The sequence below is a fragment of the Microcaecilia unicolor genome, chromosome 8, assembly GCF_901765095.1.
Source record: "Microcaecilia unicolor chromosome 8, aMicUni1.1, whole genome shotgun sequence".
Classification (NCBI taxonomy): Eukaryota; Metazoa; Chordata; class Amphibia; order Gymnophiona; family Siphonopidae; genus Microcaecilia; species Microcaecilia unicolor.
The window spans coordinates 244,769,973-244,792,206 of NC_044038.1; the positions used below are offsets into that span (position 1 = coordinate 244,769,973).

General features: G+C 42.5%; 1 protein-coding gene across 2 annotated transcripts in view; it reads left to right on the plus strand.

Moving 5' to 3' along the window:
- Window positions 1-22,234, plus strand: part of CHD6 (chromodomain helicase DNA binding protein 6) — a 218,829-nt gene that overhangs the window by 64,391 nt on the left and 132,204 nt on the right. For both annotated transcript variants that reach the window (XM_030212950.1, XM_030212951.1), the window contains 5 exons: window positions 6,167-6,422; window positions 8,855-9,065; window positions 10,152-10,347; window positions 12,894-13,058; window positions 18,570-18,749. In XM_030212950.1, the coding sequence (XP_030068810.1) occupies window positions 6,167-6,422; window positions 8,855-9,065; window positions 10,152-10,347; window positions 12,894-13,058; window positions 18,570-18,749 (1,008 nt within the window). The remainder of the gene's footprint in view (window positions 1-6,166; window positions 6,423-8,854; window positions 9,066-10,151; window positions 10,348-12,893; window positions 13,059-18,569; window positions 18,750-22,234) is intronic.

Consider the following 22,234-nt stretch of genomic DNA (forward strand, 5'->3'; position numbering starts at 1 on the left):
TCAACGCCACCTGAAATTAAATATGACCAAAACCGAGCTTCTCATTTTCCCCCCCAAACCCACCTCCCCGCTCCCCCCGTTTTCTATTTCTGTTGATGGCTCTCTCATTCTCCCTGTCTCCTCAGCTCGAAACCTTGGGGTCATCTTTGACTCTTCTCTCTCCTTCTCTGCCCATATCCAGCAGATTGCCAAGACCTGTCGTTTCTTTCTTTACAACATCCGTAAAATCCGCCCCTTTCTTTCCGAGCACTCTACCAAAACCCTCATCCACACCCTTGTCACCTCTCGTTTAGACTACTGCAATCTGCTTCTTGCTGGCCTCCCACTTAGTCACCTCTCCCCTCTCCAGTCGGTTCAAAACTCTGCTGCCCGTCTCATCTTCCGCCAGGGTCGCTTTACTCATGCTACCCCTCTCCTCAAGACCCTTCACTGGCTCCCTATTCGTTTTTGCATCCTGTTCAAACTTCTTCTATTAACCTATAAATGTACTCACTCTGCTGCTCCCCAGTATCTCTCCACACTCGTCCTTCCGTACACCCCTTCCCGTGCACTCCGCTCCATGGATAAATCCTTCTTATCTGTTCCCTTCTCCACTACTGCCAACTCCAGACTTCGCGCCTTCTGTCTCGCTGCACCCCACGCCTGGAATAAACTTCCTGAGCCCCTACGTCTTTCCCCATCCTTGGCCACCTTTAAATCTAGACTGAAAGCCCACCTCTTTAACATTGCTTTTGACTCGTAACCACTCACCTCCACCTACCCTCCTCTCTTCCTTCCCGTTCACATTAATTGATTTGATTTGCTTACTTTATTTATTTTTTGTCTATTAGATTGTAAGCTCTTTGAGCAGGGACTGTCTTTCTTCTATGTTTGTGCAGCGCTGCCTATGCCTTGTAGCGCTATAGAAATGCTAAATAGTAGTAGTAGTAGTAGTAGAATGAAAGAGTGGCCAAGGAGTTAGAGCAGTACTAGACTGTGAACTAGGGAATCTAGGTTTCAAGTCCCACCTCTCTCACTGACCTGTGTTGCCTAGTGTATAAATTTAGGCCCCTGTTTAGTACCCTGTGGTAAAATAGAGTGGTTGTATGTTAGTTTACCGCAGGAAAATTACTGCTGGATTCAAAAGCCCATGATGTTAATGAATCTAGTGGTAATTTTCTTAATGTTGCTACTAGGAACATCACATGCCACTAGTAGAAGGCCCCAGCTCAGCCTTACTATCTTTTTTTTTTTTTCCAAATTACCCTCCCCATTAGCTCCGTGGTAGTCTTAAGTCTCCAGCTCCCTTATCACTTTGATCTTTAGTAGAATAAAACTACCCTCATGCCATCCTCCAACAGCAACCAAGGTATCCCTGGTGTCCAGTGGGGCAGGAGCAATCCCATCTGCTTTTACTACTACTACTATTTAGCATTTCTATAGCGCTACAAGGCATACGCAGCGCTACAAGGCATACGCAGTGCTTTTGCCTTAGTGGCTTCGTGTTCAAAAGTGGCAAGTTAGTCTCACTGCAGGGAGTCAAGGGATGCTTCTAGACACCAGAGATTGTTGGTTTTTTTTTTTAATGGCCGGGTGGATGGGGATCAGGTGAGGAGCAAAGAGGGGATTCCACTAGACACCAATGATTTTATTTATTTTGGGAGAAGGAAGGGTCATGTCTGGGCGGGGGCAGGGAGGGGATGCCATTAGACATATGCAGAAAGTGATTGGGGGCAGGGAGTGATGCCAAGGCAGCAACTTTTTTTATTTTTAAATGTCAGTGTCACTCTTCCTGTTTAGTGCATGAACCAGTCTCCACTCACTCACTGACAGGATGGGGGGAAATTTCACAATGAGCTGTGGCTATTGTCGCCATTTTAATGTGGCAGTAATTTGCATGTTAATCGCTTACTGCTAGGCCAGGGGATATTTTTGTCATTCATTTCATGGTGGAAGCCACACACTCAGAAGTGGGCATGTAGCTCTGGTCCGTGGCTTTCTGTATCAGCATAAGTGAATAGGGGCCTTAGACTGTAAGATCTTTTAGGTGCTGAGCTACCTACAAGAGTGAGGTAGAATTTTCAGTTATCTGAATCCCTTTGAGAGCAGTTTTCAGATATCTTCAGGTAGCTGCATAATCCGTGGCTGCTTTTACCCACAGGTTTCAAAAGGAAAGTGTGTGCACATTTCCTTTTCATTTGTAGCTCCTTTTTCTGTGCACAGCTGCAATGTGTTTGCCTGCCTCAGTTTAACATCACCCTTTCTCTCCCCCGTCTTTTAGTATCAGCTCCTAAGGAAACAGGAGGAGAGAAGCTAGGTTAGGAAGCAGGGTAATCCTCTGCTCTTTGTGCTTGCACCAGTGTTCCCTCCTCTGTTCTGCTTGCATCGTTGTTCCCTCCTGAGTTTCTGGGAGAAAAGCAGCCCGATACAGGAGGAAGCAGAGGAGTGCACTTTGCAAAGTACTGTCTAACAGAGCTGAGGCACTAGCCCTTTTTGTTAGGATGAGGGCTTTTTGGTGTTGGCTTCTGTTTTGTGGAATACACTTCTTTTGGTGTGACAGAAAGGGATTATTTGTTATCAGAAAGCAGTAAATTAAGCTTATGATAAGGACTGCTGATTATTTGGGAGTGGGTGTTTAGGTAGGATGGAATTGTATAAGAAGCTGAAGGGCTTGTGTATTAATATTTTTCATTGTTTATAAAGGTTTTATTTTTTTAAAGTGCTACAGATTTTGAGGTAGAGACTATTAATAAATGGACATAAATAAGTGTAATGATCAGTGATAATACAAAACAGTACTGGAAATTGTCTATCCTTTTACACTGTGTGGTTGTCTTGATTTTCCTACTATCCCCATCATACAAAGAATGGCTCTGCATTTGATACTTTTACCTTTTTTTGTAAAACAAGTGGGGAATGAATATGTAGCATGGCTCATGGACTTCTTTTCAGCCTTTCTGCGCGTGTGTGTGTGTGTATTCGTATCTGTGTTACCTCTTCATACATATGCATCTCTGACCTAGGGGAAGCGAGGAGGCATAGTCTGAATGGAACAATTCCCAAACATTTTTATTGGTTTGAAAAGAAAAATAAAATGAAACAAAGTTCAATAATAAATATAACCATTAGGTGACACTGTCAACAGATTTCAAAGCATGGAGGGGTTGGTGGCCTTTCTAGCTCCTTCTTGTCTCCCAGTCTCAGGTATCACTCATTTCTTGCCTTTCCAAGATTCCCTTTTGCTTTGAGTTGCTTATTCCCCTCCTCTCCATTTTCTTCTGATTTATGTTCCTCCAGCCCGATTCCTCTTACCAGGACCGTCTTATTCAATTTCAGTCTGTTGCCTACCTTTAATTTACCAACCTTAACGTGCACTATTGTCTTTCTAGTTTTTATGATCGATTGTTTTCTTTCTTGGATTGTTGGTTTAGATTTCGAGCAACATGTCCCTTTGGCCACGCATTCGGGTGGCCACACTTTAGATCTGATCTGATTTGCTTTCTATTTCCTGCTTTTCGACTCATTTTGTCCCCGGTCAGATCATGCGATTATTAAGTTCTCTCTTTCCTACCTATGTTTTCCAGGCCGTGTCCGTCTTCATTGGTGTCCCGACTTGCCTTTCATTCAGTAGACCCCTTAACCATTCTTCCCTTTCTTCTCACTTCCCCTCAGATTTCTTATCTTTACCTTTGACTGATCAGTCTCCTTTGTGGAAGCCTCCTATTCAAGCTTCTATCGGCTCTTATGTCCTGGTTCACAATGCCATCCCGTGGTCCAGACGGAAAGCATGGTTCAATTGTGATTTTCACCAAGAGGCAGCTTTGTAAAGCAGAACACACCTGGCATAGAACTAGAACTCAATCTACACAAGGTCATTATATGGATCTGTTGTGTTTCTTTCGTTCCCTGTTAAAGAAACCTAAATGCTCTTTCTACATTGCTCTCTTTGAGAGCTTCCAACCGCCCAAAATGCTTATTCCGACTTGTAAAGGATTTATCTTCTTTGACCCACCCCCTTCTCTTATCTGCCTGCATTAACAGTATCTGATTTTGCCGCTTATTTCTCTGATAAAATCACTTCTTTGTGCTCTTGTTTTCTGTCCTCTTCTCCCCTCCCCTCCCCTCCATGTTTAGGCCAGTCGTTCCTGACCCTACAACTATTTCTCACTTGTTATTATTCGATCAGCGTAGTAACTCCCCCACACCACATCCTTTAGTTTCCACGCCCCTAAGGTGACTGATCTGATCTTGTCATCCTTAATCTGCTCACAATGTAACCCATAATCGAAATGTAATGTAATGTAAGAAACTGTATTCCCATCATTTACAATGTATTGTAAGCCACACTGAGCCCGCAAATAGGTGGGAAAATGTGGGATACAAATGCAACTAAATAAATTTCTTCATCCCACTGTGCACTTTTCCACAGTTGGTCCTCCTTTAATCTTCTCTGTCTCACATCCCTGGAAAGGGAATGGAAATGGGACTTGATATATCGCCTTTCTGAGGTTTTTGCAACTACATTCAAAGTGGTTTACATATATTCAGGTACTTATTTTGTACCAGGGGAAATGGAGGGTTAAGTGACTTGCCCAGAGTCACAAGGAGCTGCAGTGGGAATCGAACTCAGTTCCCCAGGATCAAAGTCCACTGCACTAACCTCCTGTCTAATTCTTCCTTCATAATTAGCTATATCATTTCATGCTTTGTTGCGGTTGATATTATGTATGATTAATAGCAGTCTCTCTTCAGGATTTGTGCCCCTGGCTTGGAAACTGGCCTTGGTTAAGCTGGTCTTGAAGAATCCTTTGCTGGATTGGTAGGTCAAGCCTAACAACTATAGACCTATTTTGAATATCTCTTTTGTTGCTAAACTGACTGAACTGGTTATTTTCTCCCAGCTTAGCCAGCACACTGAGGCAGTCTGGGTTTCGACTCAGACATTCTACAGAGACGATTTTAGCCTCTCTGGTTAATGACTGTCATTCGGCTTTTGATAGGGGTAAGGTAGTTTTGCTGGTCTCACTCGATCTTAAGGCTACATTTGAAGTCACACCCTTCTCCTTTCTCAGTTGGAAGAAATTGGCATAACTAGTATTGTTCTTCAGTGGTTTACCTCCTTTTTATGTGATTGCACATGTAGATGAAATATTCAGAGAGATGTTAAGATACTTGTGTAATGGTGTAGGAAGAGTTGGTTCTTTGTTCACTGTCTGTCTGATCGTGCATTGGAGATGGTTTTTGATTTGCAAGGCTTTGAATTTAAGTTTTGGCTTTTCTTGTCCCCCTGGCCCTATGAGGGAAGTAGTTACCTTTTCCCTTTGTTATGGAAATACTGACTAGCTAGGACACACAAGGTGACATCACTAATTAGTAGTACGCGGTCTCCATCTGCTGACAGGAGAAGGTATACCCACGCATCTGGACTAGTCTGGAATGACTCAAGGAAAGAAAATTAACAGGTAAGTTCTGATTTCTCATTTACATACAGTAAGCGTCTAATAAATTGACCAGCCAAATGCATGTGCCTACAAGGTGGTGCATACTTGTACTTATGTGCACACATGTAGGCGTTTCCAGAGGTGTAGATTTGGTGGAGCTGGGGCAAAGTTGCATAATACACATATATAAGATATACATGTGCACAGACAGAGTATGTGCATCTATTTACATCATGTAAATTTGTGTGAGCATTTATGTGTGAGCGTCTGTGTTGCCTTTATAAAATAGGCACCTTTGTGAACTTTCATATAGGCATCCTGAAATAGAATTAGTCCCTGAGTGTCAGAAAACCATATTATAACAGCATCTTCCTTGAATTTCACTTATTAACTCTTCTTTTTTCGGGAAATTTGACATGGCTCATGTATTTCAATTATGTTAGAGGATTCTGTAGCTTCTTTTTGTTTTTTTTTGTTATGTTTTGATTTTTAGATTTTTACCTATTTGTATTTATTCTTTCTTGCATGACTCTTTTCTCTGTTTCCTATCAGTAGGTAAAACAAGTTGTATTTTCCCCATTTTTATTAACATTTCCAACCTTGAGGTTTGAGCCCGGTAATAGAAAGTGCTACCATGGAGCTGTCAAACCACATTATTTCTTCTGCTATACTTAAAGCTCAGCTAGTGATTAATAAGTAGAATCATACTTTTCTCTAAGTATTTCAATCACTGGTATTCCGGGCAGGTGAAAAAGTTACAGTCTATTCTGAAGCCCATGATGTTACGGCGGCTAAAAGATGATGTGGAGAAGAACTTGGCACCAAAGCAGGAGACCATCATTGAAGTGGAACTGACAAACATCCAGAAGAAATACTACAGAGCAATCCTGGAAAAAAATTTTACCTTCCTTACCAAGGGTGCCAACCAGCACAACATGCCCAATCTCATCAACACCATGATGGAGTTACGGAAATGCTGCAACCATCCATATCTCATCAATGGTGAGTGAGAAGGGAAGTAGGGACAGTTCTATCAGGGTAATGATATACCTAAAAGTACATTTTCATAAGCATTGTGATTCCTGAACGTTATCTCTCAAAGGGCACAAAATAAAAGGAAAAACTTAAGAGTAGCAATTTTGAAAGGGAAACATCTCCTTTGAAAGTTATACTCCATTACTTTGTAGGTAAATGTATGTATACGTACATTCACCTTCAGTGGAAAACAATGCCATTGGGACAGGGTTGGCAGAGATTGTAAAGCTTATGCAGGGCATCACATTTTCTAAGGGAAGGAGTGGATTCCCTTTGAAAATTGGTTTGCAGACTTTGGAGTTTATTGGCCTCAAAAGCAATAGGTGGTTGTTGATGTTAGCTTAGCACAGCTATCCTGTTTGTGGATTTACCTGAAATAAATATTGAGGTCAATTTTCAAAAGGCACTTACACATTCCTCAGCAACCCTCCAGACCGGTCAAGACGCTTGGGTTATGCATGCCTACCAGCAGAGGGAGACTGAGAACACTAACTTCAAACTGAGTACATATAACCTGTGCTAGCCCTCTATCTCCAGTATTTTCTCAGTCTCAGCAGAGGGTAGACATGCAGCCTGTGCAGCTTGTCCGGTCTGGTAGGATCTTGTGAGACTAGTTAATTTTTCCTGATTTTCTGGGGATAAGTTGGTGTACAGTTCTTCCCTGTGCCTGGAACGCTGTAGTGTGCAAGGGGTTGGTAGGTCCGGTGGGGCCTGCCATTGTCCCCTCTGGGGTGTCACACCCGGGTGGCCGGGTCCCTCCCCCCGACTGGCTCTCCCGTTTTGGCCAGAGTTGTGCCTCGGCTGCAGTGTTAATCCTGCAGCCTTGAGTGCCATTCAGATTCTAGCAGCAGGGCTCAAATAAAGTAAGATCTTTACACGAGATGGAAGCCAACGGTTCAAACGGAGGGCCTACCAGAGCCTCCAAGACCAAATTCAAATCCCAAGGCGGCACCGTCGGCCGACGAGGCGGACGAAGCAACTTGACAGCTTTCAAGAACCGCCCCACGTCCGCCGATAATTATTGAGACTAATTCACATTAATTAGAATTTATGCGCAGAACTATCTAAGCGTATTCTATAACATGATGTTCATAAGTACATAGTTGAAAAGGGGGTATGGCAGTAGGTGTGGAATAGTCAGGTCATGGGCGTTTCTAAAAGCTATAGAATACACCTGTTCAGCCTGATTTAGGCCTCTGCATTTACACCACGTTTTACTAAATTTAGCCGCATGGATGGGCATTTGACATTTTCTATAAAGTACTCCTAAATTTAGGTGTATTTTATAGTATACGCCTAGGTGTATTTCATTTCAGCGCCAAGTTTTTTTTTTATTTTTAAGGTATGATATATAGAGTCTAGTTCTTGGTGTGGGCTGTACATAATAAAAATATTTCCAGCATTATCACTGTGGTTTTATAAATGATATGCATAGTTGTACATGTAGAATATTACTACTTATACATGTAATTTGATTACTTAATTGACCATTGATTGGCACTTAATTGGTCATAGCTATCAGTGATTGGCCTTAACTAGCACTAATATGCTATAAAGTGTGCGCATAACTGCAAAGAGGGTGTTTATGAGGGGGGGGGGTGCACAAGGTGTTGCACTTAGGTGCAGTTATACCTGCCGTAGACTTGGTGTAAGCAGTTGAGCCTAGTTGGTGAGTAGATGCCAACTTACGCCAGGATCTGTAGCGCCAATTAAATCATGAATGCTTTTATAGAATTCCAGCTTAGCTTTAGGTGCCCTTTCTTGAAGTGACCCTATATATATAATGCTGGACATATAATCCTTTCTTGAGCAAAAGGGGTGTGGTTAGGGAATTCAGATATTCAGGCATTATCTTAGCCACCAAAAATCAGGTATAAATGGCGTAACTGAGTGAGACATATAAGCTGTTGGTTTGATATTCAGAAACATCTTTTCAGACAGTGATAGTCACTGGATAAATTCCCTACCCAGGCTCTATCCATGAATGTTTAGCAACACTATAAATAGTGGTGTAACTCAGCATGGTTTTTCTTATCTAAAGTACTCAATTTCATGGTACTTAACTATCCCCCCCTTTTACAAAAAGCTACACAGCCCTTTCAAATTGAATAGGCTATGTCTGTACGACCGACCGCACCAGCAGCTGCTAGCACAGCATTGTAAAAAAAAAAAAAAAAAAGGGGGAGGGATGTTAGCTATTTCCATCAGTGTACTAACTTTATATTCTGAGAGTGAATCTGAATTTACTGTGTCAGATAACACAAGTGAAGCCCTCTAATTGTCTCTATTTTGGACAGGAGCTGAATTAACACAATGCATTTGTATATGTGTATTTCCATGCAGACAGAATTCACATAGTTGCTCTGCTCATTTAATCGTACATATTCTGCCACTTTTAGGGGCCGAGGAGAAAATTCTGGAAGATTTTCGTAAGACCCACAGTCCAGACGCTGTGGATTTTCAGCTGCAAGCAATGATCCAGGCAGCAGGCAAACTGGTATTGATTGACAAACTGCTGCCCAAGCTGATTGCTGGTGGGCACAAGGTGCTCGTCTTTTCCCAGATGGTGCGGTGCCTGGATATCCTGGAGGACTATCTTATCCAGAGACGGTGAGTATAGCACAGGCAGCTCCTAGTGTCTGCAGCTGCTGTCCTGTGGCTTTTTAATGAAGCTCTTTAAAGAGACTTTTCATTTTTTTTGTTTTGCCGTTATTATGTAATGTACTCAGTACTTCACTTAGGCAATATGTTATTCTCTTCGAGGGGAAAGAGTTTGTATGTTAAACTATAAAGTGCTGTGCAAAATAACTTAGACCTCCCACTCCACCCCCCCCCCCCCCCCCAAAAGTCCTTAAGTCGTAGAACTTTATTAAACCAGTATTTCTCAATTAGTGTGCCTTCAGCCCTGATCAGGTGTGTACCACAGGGAAACAAAATCACCACTATGATGCTCAGATTGAGTACCTCATAGCAGCTCTTTCTACCTAATTATCAGTGGAGGCTCTTAAACATGAAGGAGCTCCTTTCTGAGCGCTTGTGTAGTCACACATGCAACAGCATGAGCTTTGAAGTGTGGGGATTAACAGGCAGCATGCAGGCCCTGCATGCAGATTGCACACAGCATCACCTCCTCTTTCCTCTCCAAGTCCTTCCAGCCTCTGGTAGCACTTTCCAATGCTTCTCCAGCTTTTGCTTGGGTCATAAATGTCCTTTACCATGTCCAAGTTGCTGGCCTTTATAAGAAGCTTCATGGTTAGAGAAGCAGGTTGTAAACCAGGGAAGCCAGAGTTCAAATCCCACTTCTCTCTTGACACCGCTTATGATTTCGTGCAAGTAACGTCACTCTCTATTGTCTCAGGTATAGCTTAGATTTTGAGCCCTCTTGGGCAGGGAGTATAACTTGTGTACCTGAACATAACTCGCCTCAAGTTCAGATAATCGAAAATCCAGATTTCAAATTTTTGAAAATGTAGAAGTGCCTTGTACTTGAATAGGTTAGCAGACGTTGTATCACAATAAATTTTGCAATTCTGGTACCTCAAAAACTCATATGCAGCTACCTTTTGAGAAGAAGTGTTTCAAAAATGTTCTTCCAGGTCAAATGAGGGTGTAAAAAGAAATCTTTTTTTTTTTTTTACATTTGCTATATCTAGTCAAGTTTATTCTAGTTGTGATTATGCTGCTTTGTATTGCCAGATATACCTATGAGCGCATTGATGGAAGAGTAAGAGGCAACATGCGACAGGCAGCCATTGATCGGTTCTGTAAACCTGATTCAGATCGCTTTGTGTTCCTCTTATGCACAAGAGCTGGAGGTCTGGGAATTAACCTCACTGCAGCTGACACCTGCATAATCTTTGACTCTGACTGGAACCCACAAAATGACTTGCAGGTATGATGCTCCATCTCTAATTATAGGTAAGCAGCTCTGTTGCTAGTTGCAGGTAAGCGGCTGTGTTGTTATTTAAGAACATAAACATTGCCATACTGAGACAAACCGAAAGTCCTTCAAGCCCAGCATCCTGTTTTCAACAGTGACCAATCCAGGTTACATGTACCTGGCAAGATCCTAAAACAGTAAAATAGATTTTATGCTGCTTATCCTAGAAATAAGTGGTGGATTTTCCCCACGCCCATCTTAATAATGGCTTATGGACTTTTCTTTTAGGAAGTTATCCAAATGTTTTTTAAGTCCTGCTAAGCTAACTGCTTTTACCATATTCTTTGGCAACCAATTCCAGAGTTTAATTACACGTTGAGTGAAGAAATTTTTTATTTTTTTTTATTTTTAATACTTTACATCCAAGTCATAACACTTGTAAAGAAATACAGATAAGCATAATTGCTGCAGAAAAGTACGACCAAAATTCGTATATATCTTCTTTAGACCACAAATTTATGGGAAAGGGAGGTTACTCAATATTCCAGGAGAGAGAAAACTTAAGGTATAGTTTAAACATGTATATAGCCTTTACACACCTTCCAGAATTCTAATTAACTCAACCCAATGTGTGATACTTAAGTTACAGAAAGTTTCTTTGAATCTACAAATGTTTTCAAATGCTCAGGATTGAAGAAGATATATTTAAGCCCTAGGTACTTTATTACACACTTACAGGGATAATTCAGGTAAAATGAGGCACCTATTTCTAGGGCCTCCTTTCTTATGGCTAAAAAAGCCCTTCTTTCCTGCGTCTGCTTGGCAACATCAGTACATCCATACCTTTGCCCCACAAAATAGGGACTTTGCATTCCTAAAGAATAATCGTTTGACTGCATCTAAATCTTGCTCAAATATGAAGGACACTATTAAGGTAGTTCTTTCGGATTCCTCATTTAATGAGGACTCTAAAAGTTCTGTTACATTCAAATTTTGTCCATTACTTTGTTTTCCTCTTTGTGACTCCGTTTCCATTTCTAATTCACTTTTCTTTTTCAATGGAATATAGTAGATTCGGTTTATTGGAGGTATAAGATCAGGAGAATACTTCAAAACTTCAATTAGGTATTTTTTAAAAGCTTCTAAAGGAGAGACCCCCATAGCTTGTGGAAAATTTAAGAAGCGCAAATTCAATCTGCGATTATAATTTTCCAGTTGTTCCAACTTCCTATGGATCTCAAGATTATCTTTTATAATTGCATTAGAAGCTCCTTGAATTTTTTCTACTTCAGTTTTTAGCTGAACCATTTGATTATTTGAGTCAGTTTTAAATGTTTCTAGAGATTTAGAAAGATTATCCACAGTACTCACGAATGCTGCCAGTCCATTTGACGAGTGAGTAATCTTAGTATCAAGTTGTTGGAGAGCATCCCAAATGCTTTCTAATGTAACTGTCTGAGGTCTTGCCAAAGGTGATCTATATGTTTGGAGCACTTCCAAGCTTCCTTCGGTCCTGTTCCCTTCCTGGCCTCTTGCTTGGGAAACCCCTTTGACGAGTTACGGGCGTCCCAATAGGAGAGACAGGACCTTCAGGCAGAGGCGGTACATTGGGTTCCCGGGGTGATAGAGTGACATCAAGCCCCAAGTCTCGCAGCTCTCCCAACAACGAGACAGCAGGGCCACTCCCGGTAGGTAAATCTGGAGTTCTCATGGTGAACCTCTCGATTGTAGGCTGTGAAAGAGAGGAGGTCCGGACCGACGAGGCCCCGGTCTTGACCGCTCCTTTGCGCTTCGTATGTGGCATATTTTAGCGGCAATCTCTGACCAAATTCACAACCTCCCACGAGAGGCCTCAGCTGAGATTGTGGCATGTTGCCATCTTGGACCCCTTTTACTGCTTCAGGTGCAGTGCTCCTCAGGACTCTCAAGCTCCCATTCCATTTTCGAAGAACAAATATTTTTTTCCGATTTGTGCACTTAGACAGGACAAGATAGGTAGTACAAAGTCCTTGTGGTAAATAAATGATTGGCTTAATTGAAGGCAAATTATATGTACAGTTGAATAAAATAACAGGGTGCGTATTGAGCTAGTTCAGATGTGGAGTGTGTGTACAGTAGGTCACCATGTGTATTGAGAGAAGAGCCAGGCTTTCACCTGTTGTACAAGAATGGAATTAGCATCCTCACAGACAAGATGTTATGTTTAATAAATTAAAATTGAATGGAAAGTTTCTTGTGAATTCAGTAGAGCAGTGGTTCTCAAGCCTGGTCCTGGAGGCACCCCTCAGGCAGTCAGCTTTTCTATTACGAACCACTGCAATGGAGCCATTTATACCATTCTAACTTTTATCTTAAATTCAGGTACCCATATTGAATCAGTTTGGAAACTTGTGCTGAACGTGTGCATTACAAGCTGACTGCCCATAGCTTCTCTCTGTTTCTGTTTTCTAATGCCCTGTGGTGGTCTATATGCTTCTCTTGCTTCCTTTTCCCCGTTCTTTATTTATAAATGTGTATCCTAGATAACACTCTTGTCTTTCTCTTCTTTGCTTTGCCAGGCTCAGGCTCGCTGTCACAGGATAGGCCAAAGTAAAGCGGTGAAAGTTTATCGCCTGATAACCAGGAACTCGTATGAGCGGGAGATGTTTGATAAAGCAAGTTTAAAGCTGGGGCTTGACAAGGCTGTGCTGCAGGACATTAACAGGAAAGGAAGCACTAATGGGGTAAGTCATAGGAAAATGCTGCTGAGAAGACTTGTCAGAATAAGCTGGATCGTCAGCTTAAAAGAAAAGTGTTCAGAAACATTGGCACTGCTTTGTAGTGCGTTGAAAACCTCTTGAACTGAATAATATATAGTTCTGTGGACATTGTGTTTCAACTGAATCAGAACTCTATATTGTTGAGAGTGTAAAGAAAAAAAAAGTCTCGCCTTTAAGTCAAATGAGGGGAGGTTTTATAGACCAAGAATATGTCAGTTGTGAGGCTATTTGGCAATTGTCATAAGCCAATTCAGTCACTGAAGACTTTTCCTCCTCCTATGTGGTGAGTCAGTGTGAGTGGATAAGAGAGTATTTGAACTGGAATTTCACATAAGAATATTGGCTTTTAAGCGTGGGGGTGAAATTCACAAGCCTTTTTTGGGTGGTACAATAGAAACATGCATAACAAAATGACAAACTTAAAACAGCAAAATTACACTGCCAATATATTGTTTATCAAGAGCTGTAGTCGAAGTCTAAACTGGAAACGCTTATGCGTAAGTGTTAATTTACCCTTCCTTAACATGTGCAAAGGGACCATGTACCCATGGGCACCGTTATAGAATTTCTTTTTTATTGATTTGCTACTGAGATATCGTTATAAAATTAGCATAAAAGGGCTCTGAAGGGTTAAGTTTTTAAGTCCTCATTCAGATATAGTTCTTACGTTTGTTTATTGGCTCTTTATATTGCGCCTTTCAGTGAGGACAATCAAAGCGGTTTACAGATTAAAATCTGAAAACAGAAAGGAACTACAAATCTACTATAATAAAACTCACCCTCAACATTCTGAAGACAACGTTCTGAAGTCACTCAGTCACTCCCTGAAGGGTTCATGGATTCATGGTGGTGAAGCCACAACACTGACCATGTCTCTCTGCCCCGCCCTCGCATGACGGACCAATCAGAAAAAACACCCTCAACGTTCTGAAACACAAAGGACCATCACAAAACCGTTCCCAGGCAACGCTAGGCGACGTAAGATGGACCTATCAGAGGAAACTACATGGCAATAAGGGAGGAGCATTCACCAGCAGAATGGCTCATTATCTGTGCAGCACGGAGAGCACAGAACCACCGCTTGAACGAGAGAATAATATTCCTGCTGTGGGTATGTGCAAAAATAGACCCGGGGGGGGGGGGGGGGGGGGAAGAAATTTTTAAATGCCTAATGCTGGTACTGAAGAGTGCCGGAGGGCCTATAGCACAGACTATATTTGGGTTCGCTTGACGTGGAGTTGGTGGAGCTGGAGAACAGCGTGCCCCTCACCATCTGGGACGTGGGCGAAAAGGACAAGCTGGGGCCCAGCTGGAAGGATTACCTGCGACCCAGCCAGCAGCAAACAGTGACCAAGGAAGGGGGAGGAGTGTTTCCCTACTCCTTCCCTGCCTAGGAATCGCTGGAGACTGGCTGCCAAACTAACGAAACAACTGCGCACTGACGCACCACCTCCATCATTCGAAAGGCATCCATTCTTTCATCAACGGAAATGCAAACTAATAATACAAAACAAACAAAGAATACCCTGTTTCTCACGCAGCTGCAGGTAAACTCCCCACCCCCTTCCTCTTCCCCTTTTGCCAAAGCGGCCAAGGACGTGCCCAACCATCCCCAGCCTCAGGCAAGCCGTCTCCCACCTCGGGGATTCCCCGAGCACCTGGAAAAAGATGGCGCTGCTTCCTGCAGCGCATAAATGTTCCAGCATTCCCCTGCAGCCGGCCTGAAACGGACTGAACATACCGGATCACCCCCCCGACTGCCCAAGACCGTGTTCCTCTCCCTTCCGCCAACTTAAAACAACCATCCCCATCCTCAGGCAAGCCGTCTCCCACCTCCAGGATGCCCAGAACCCCAGCCCAACGGAAAAAGACGGCGCTGCTTCCCACAGCACATTTCTCTTCCAGCGTTCCCCTACAGCAGCCCTGAAACGGCCAAAAAGTACCGACAGACCAAGAACGTGCTCCTCTACCTTCCGCCCATCTAAAACAACACTGCTGCCTCAGCACAACACAAAAAAAGAAAACCCGGGGGAAAAAAACCACCACTCAGCTAAGGCTGACCCCCCTACAACCACATTTACATTTCACCAACAGAAAGACCCCCCTCCACAAACCTCCTTGACAGACAAAGCCACACACACACAATACAACAGAAACACACCCTCAAAGCCACACACCAATCCATCCCACTTTGCCAGCACAGCACATCCCCCAACCCCCCAAGCAAAAAACAAAACAAAAAAAAACACACCAACAACCTGCACACACCCTCCACCCTCACACACACACACACACAAAATAACTCTGTGACACATACACACACACACACAAAAAAAGCCACATGCTAGCGCCCGTTTCATTGGTTTCAGAAACGGGCCTTTTTTACTAGTAATAAATAAGAAAGAGAAAAAAAACTACAAGAACAAAAGTAGGAGGGTGGTACAGGCCTGAGAGCTGAGAGTGCAGCCAGAGCGTGGCCCTAAGCCCCTGTTTATCCTGGAAACGCTTGAGAGAAAGGATAAATCTTCAGGGATGATATTAACTTTAAGAAAGATGGTTCAGCATGCAGGGAGGTGGGCATGGAGTTCCCCAAGGTGGGGGCAGTCCAAAAGAATTTGCTTTGTCTTGTTGAATCTAGGCCTGAATGGAAGACGGAGCAGAGAGGTGTAGTAAGAGTGTAAGGAAAGATTAGAGGAGTCCAAGTGAAGAGAGCCTTAGGGGCCAAGATGAGTATTTTGTGTTGAATTCTGAAGGAAATAGGGAGCCAGTGATGATGACCGAAGTAGATGGAGTCTCACTTGATTCCAGGACTAAGTCCCAGAGACCTTCTCCAAATCCTCGCATTGTTTCTCTACTGGAGGCAGGGCAGAGATCCTCCTCTTCAGTCTCAAAGCCTATGCCTGCTTTTTAGTACAATAAATACTATTCCAAAATGAAAGCCTTTATTGCATACAGGTTTTTTTTTTCCAAAGCAAAACATTACATTTTCCCATTTCTTATGTTCCACATGTATCACTAAGTTCAAGGTGGATGCCATATAAAGAAACCAAAAGCATAGTTCTGCGAGCATATAAATCCTGAACTGATCAGAATCAATCTATAACTCCACTAACTAGAGATTTCATACAACAATCAAAGTTAATAGTCTTAATTTGTAGCTTAATAACACAGAAATATAGAAACAGAACAGGGTTTCTGGTCATGATTTTCACCTTCTTCTGGGACCCTCCATCCGTTCCTTTGAGCTCTGGGCTCCCTCTGGATTTGTACCCTTTAAGGATTCTTTATGGTACTTGTTACTCCCCCCCCCTCCAAAAAAAAAATGTTTAGACCTTACCTGCTCTCAGCTCCATTAGACTCCTGGATAAATCACCAGTTGGGTAGCTCTGTTCTTTTCTCCTTTCCACTCTCTACATTGTGGGGTGGCACCTGACACCACTTCTCAGTACTCATGTTTAGATCTTTATTAATTCCTGGAACACAGATTGGGGGTCTCTTCTTCCCACAAGAAACAACCCAGATTTCTTAGAGCAGGAAGGTTCTCTACTCCATGGGTCAATCCCTCGGGAAAAGTAGTAGTAATGTGCAGAATGAGATCAGTAAGTACAACTATGAGGTAACCCCACCATTTTCAGTGGGTGGTAAAGAGTGTGATCCTGATACCAGAGGAACTCAAGATAGTCTAATCACAAGAACTACTTAGTCAAAAACCCTTCAACGGGTGGGCAACACTGTAAATACGTAACAAACATAGGCTAATAATAACGCATAATACTAATGAACAACAAACACAGTTTTTAGAGAGATGTGCAAGCATTCTTTCTAGTAATAATTTCAAACAACTTCTTATTGTAATTCTGAACATCAATGCTGTTTGAGAAACTAGTGTTATGACAAATAGTAAGCTGCAGGTTCTGGTTTGATAAACTCAAAAGAGGGGCTTAGGCCTTTTGACCTATAATGTCAGTCAGTGGAGGAAAACAATCTCTGGCCATAATGAATCCGGCATTTCACTGAAGTAGGTTTCCTCCTTCTCCAGTTCCACTGTCCTGCTGCTGATTGTGGGAGCAGGCCAGTGGACTGCTGTCTCTTCCTCTACTCATTCCAGTCCTCTTTGAGAGACAGGAGACTGACCTCCCTCACTCACTTCATACCTTCATTACTGGAATCTGCTGATGGTCCACTGACTGACATTATAGTCATTCCTTGACGAGACGTGCCATAGCAAAATGGTTCTGTCCACTCTACTGTGACAACTTCAGCGTGATGTTCAGTATGAGGAGCTTGGTCTTTATTAAAAGGGTCAAAAGGCCTAAGCCCCTCTTTTGAGTTTATCAAACCAGAACCTGCAGCTTACTATTTGTCATAACACTAGTTTCTCAAACAGCATTGATGTTCAGAAATACAATAAGAAGTTGTTTGAAATTATTACTAGAAAGAATGCTTGCACATCTCTCTAAAAACTGTGTTTGTTGTTCATTAGTATTATGCATTATTATTAGCCTATGTTTGTTACGTATTTACAGTGTTGCCCACCCGTTGAAGGGTTTTTGACTAAGTAGTTCTTGTGATTAGACTATCTTGAGTTCCTCTGGTATCAGGATCACACTCTTTACCACCCACTGAAAATGGTGGGGTTACCTCATAAAGTTGTACTTACTGATCTCATTCTGCACATTACTACTACTATTTAGCATTTCTATAGTGCTACAAGGCGTATGCAGCGCTGCACAAACATAGAAGAAAGACAGTCCCTGCTCAAAGAGCTTACAATCTAATAGACAAAAATAAAGTAATCAAATCAATTAATGTGTACAGGAAGGAGGAGAGGAGGGTAGGTGGAGGCGAGTGGTTACAAGTGGTTACGAGTCAAAAGCAATGTTAAAGAGGTGGGCTTTCAGTCTAGATTTAAAGGTGGCCAAAGATGGGGCAAGACGTAGGGGCTCAGGAAATTTATTCCAGGCGTAGGGTGCAGTGAGCCAGAAGGCGCGAAGTCTGGAGTTGGCAGTAGTGGAGAAGGGAATAGATAAGAAGGATTTATCCATGGAGCGGATTGCACAGGAAGTGGTGTAGGGAAGGACGAGTGTGGAGAGATAATGGGGAGCAGCAGAGTGAGTACATTTATAGGTTAGTAGAAGAAGTTTGAACAGGATGCGAAAACGGACAGGGAGCCAGCGAAGCAACCCGAGGAGAGGGGCAGCACGAGCAAAGCGACCCTGGCGGAAGACGAGACGGGCAGCAGAATCCTGAACCGACCGGAGAGGGGAGAGGTGACCAAGTGGGAGGCCAGCAAGAAGCAGATTGCAGTAGTCTAAACGAGAGGTGACAAGAGTGTGGATGAGGGTTTTGGTAGAGTGCTCGGAAAGAAAGGGGCGGATTTTACGGATGTTGCACCTCTTCTTGAACTATGCCCAAGTATGTAAATTAAATACCTTAATAGTTTGTTCTTCTGTCTTTGCTAATATTTTTGTGCAGGTACAACAGCTGTCAAAGATAGAAGTGGAGGATCTGTTACGGAAAGGAGCCTATGGCGCTCTGATGGATGAGGAAGATGAAGGTGCAAAGTTTTGTGAGGAGGATATTGATCAAATCCTTCAGCGCAGAACCCAGACTATCACCATCCAATCGGAGGGGAAAGGATCAACCTTTGCTAAGGTACTGGATATTAAATTGTGGAGGACTAGAAATTGACATGTCAGTGTCAAGAGGCTTTCATGTGTTACAAGAGCATGCAATACTTCCACCAAGCCAATATTGTCTCATGATGCGTATTTAGCAACTTCATTAAGTCATCACTTTATCATCATCATCATCATCATTAACATATGGATTAAGTAGTGATGACACAAACAAGTTTTTGCATCAAAACCGTAATCAAATAAAGCAATGCATACAGAAACATTAGAGACATCTACAACATGTAAGCCAGTTAACACACCGTCGGTGAACAATTAACTATTGAAATCTACCAGGATATCGAAAGGTCCTGTCTCTTGTTGGACCATATCCAACAGAAAAAAAACTCAAAGGAATGCCCCCCTCCCCCCATGTAAGTCATTACTTTTTATTTACTGATGTATGTATAATAAGACTTCTTCTTTTCATTATTCATGGCAGCAATTTAATGGAGTGACTCAGTATTTCCACCAAATTACTGCTTCTTGGAGCAGTATTATTTTAAGGAGCTTTATTATACGTATATATTTTTGTGTGTATTATTTCTTTACTTAAGAGCAAAAACTACATTGAGTGGTCATTTCATGTACCAGAAAACGTAGTGTGTAGAGTTTAGAGCAGATAAAAATACAGAACATGTCATCAGTAAGGTCCAACCAGTCAGCCCATCCTCAGTTCCATCTCTATCTTTTGTCCCACTTATGCTAGACCAGGGGTGGGCAACCACGGTTCTCGAGGGCTACAACCCAATTGGGTTTTCAGCATCTTGAAAACCTGACTGGGTTGTGGGCTCGAACTGTGGTTGACCACCCCTTCCCTGGAACTAATAAATTATTGGCATTTTCATCCCTTTTCTTTCTTGCAGAAGTCTCCTGTGCCTGTCCCTTGTTTTCCTGAAATCTGACAATTTCTTGGTCTTCAGTCTCCATATAGATTCTTCTGTGGAACATCCTCTATTTCTGTTAAGAACTATTTATTCGGATTGCTCCTCTTTCCACTCTGTGCCATCATCCCTCACTCTCAAGCTTTCCTTCATTTGTATAAGCTTACCTCCTGTCAATATCTTTTGTAGTGTGTTTTCTAGAATTGTACGTAATGGGGAAATTTTGTTAAGGATTTTTCACACACATGTGGATGTGGATGCAGTAGTAAAGTATGTACGTTGGTTGTAAAATATACATCTATACTCATACTTCAGTTGGGTACACATGCAACAGCTTTCAGGCTGGTGTAAGTGTGCACAACCATATTTGATTTTGTGCTGCTATTTTAACATAGAAACATAGAAAATGAAGTCAGTTAAAGGTCATATAGGCTAGTCTGCCCATCCATACCATCTGCTATTTATTTATTACATTTGTACCCCACGCTTTCCCGCTCATCGCAGGCTCTATCCTTTCCTCGCCCTTTGAGATCCTCAGTACTTGTCCTAAGCTTTCTTGAATTCAGGTACAATCTTCATCTCCACCACCTCCAGCAGGAGGCCATTCCATAAATTCACCACCCTTTCCATGAAGAAGTATTTCCTTAGATTACTCCTGAGCCTGTCCTCTTTCACCATTCTATCCCCCCTCCCCCATTCCAGAGCTTCCTTTCAGTTGAAAGAGACTCAAACAACTGTGTATTTTATGCTACAAAGATATTTAAATGTCTCCATCATGTGCCCTGAAAAGGACAGGTACAAATCAAGGTAAGGTATACACAAAAAGTAGCACATATGAGTTTATCTTGTTGGGCAGACTGGATGGACCATGCAGGTCTTTTTCTGCCGTCATCTACTATGTTACTATACCTCTCCCCCCCATCTTTCTTCCAAAGCACTTATTGAGATCTTTAAGTCTGTCCCCGTGTGCTTTTTGATGGAGATCACTAAACTCTTTTAATAGTTGTCCTCCAGACAGACTGAATCCTATTTATAGCTTTTTGAAGATGCAGTGTCCAGAATTATACACATACTTTAAATGAGGTCTTGCCAGAGATTCATACAGGGACACTTTCACTTCCTTTTTCATGCTGGACATTCCTCTCCCTGTGTGCCGAAGCATCCTTCAGGCTTTTGCCATCAACTTTTCTACCTGTTTGGCTACATTATGATGATCGCATACAATTACTACTACTACTTACCTTTTCTATAGCACTACTAGACGTATGCAGTGCTGTACACTGAACATGTAAGAGACGGTCCCTATTTGATAGAGCTTACAATCAATCAAGTCAGACAAACAGGACAAATAAGGGATCTAACCTAATCTTACGAACCCTTTAACCAGCACCTAATCACTCAACAACGACTAAGACCACATCTTCCATCAACTCCCCCAATGCTATCCCTCAAACTATTCCCTCCTCCGGCCACTCCCACCCCCTTATCCCTTGCTCATTTCAACCTTCCCCCTCCTGCCTCTCCTACCCCCTTCTTACTTGCCCATCTCACCTATCTGCATATTTTCATCATTATTCTGTTATACCACAGCTTGTACTGTCTCTGCAATACCTTGTAACCCCTATTACTATGTAAGCCGCACTGAACCTGCTTCGAGCAGGAAAGCGTGGGGTACAAATGTAACAAATAAATAAGGGAGTTACTTAAGGTTACCATAATACAAATGTGAACAAGTGAATAGGAGTTAAAAGCAGCCTCATAAAGGTGGGCTTTCAGCCTAGATTTGAAGAAGGCCAGAGCTGGAGCTTGATGCACTGATTCAGGAAGTCTATTCCAGGCATATGGTGCAGCAAGATAAAAGGAATGGAGTTTGGAGTTGGCAGTGGATGAGAAGAGTATAGATAAGAGAGGTTTACCCGATGAATGGAGTTCCCAGGGAGGAGTGTAGGGATAGATAAGAGTGAAGAGGTACTGAGGAGCTGCAGAGTGGAGGAGTTTGAACTGTATGCGGAAACAGGGAGACAATGAAGTGACTTGAGAGAGGGCTAATATGAGCATAGCGACACTGGCGGAATATAAGTCATGCAGCATAATTTTTATCAGATTGAAGGGGAGAGAAATGGCTTAGTGGGAGACCTGTGAGAGGTGATAACAGTGTGGATAAGGATTTTGGTAGTGTGCTCAGAAAGGAAGGGATGAATTTTGGTGACGAAATGACAGGTTTTAGCAGTCTGTTGGATATGTGCAGAGAAAGAGAGGGAGGAGTCAGATAACCCCAAGGTTATGAGCTGATGAGACAGAGAGGGTGCAGAGATAGAGAATGGGGGAAGAGGAGAAGTGGGTTTAGGCAGAAAGATAAGAAACTCAGTCTTGGCCATGTTTAATTTCAGATGGTGGTGAGATATCTATGCAGTGATGTCACACAGGGAGGCTGAGACCTGGGTTGGATCACTCCCAAGTCCCGCTGTTCTTTCATGCACAGAGTGCTTCTCCCACCCTAAACTGTTTTTTGTAGCCCAAATGTATGACCCTGCATTTTTTTAGCATTAAATCTTAGCTACCAAATTCTGGACCATTTTTC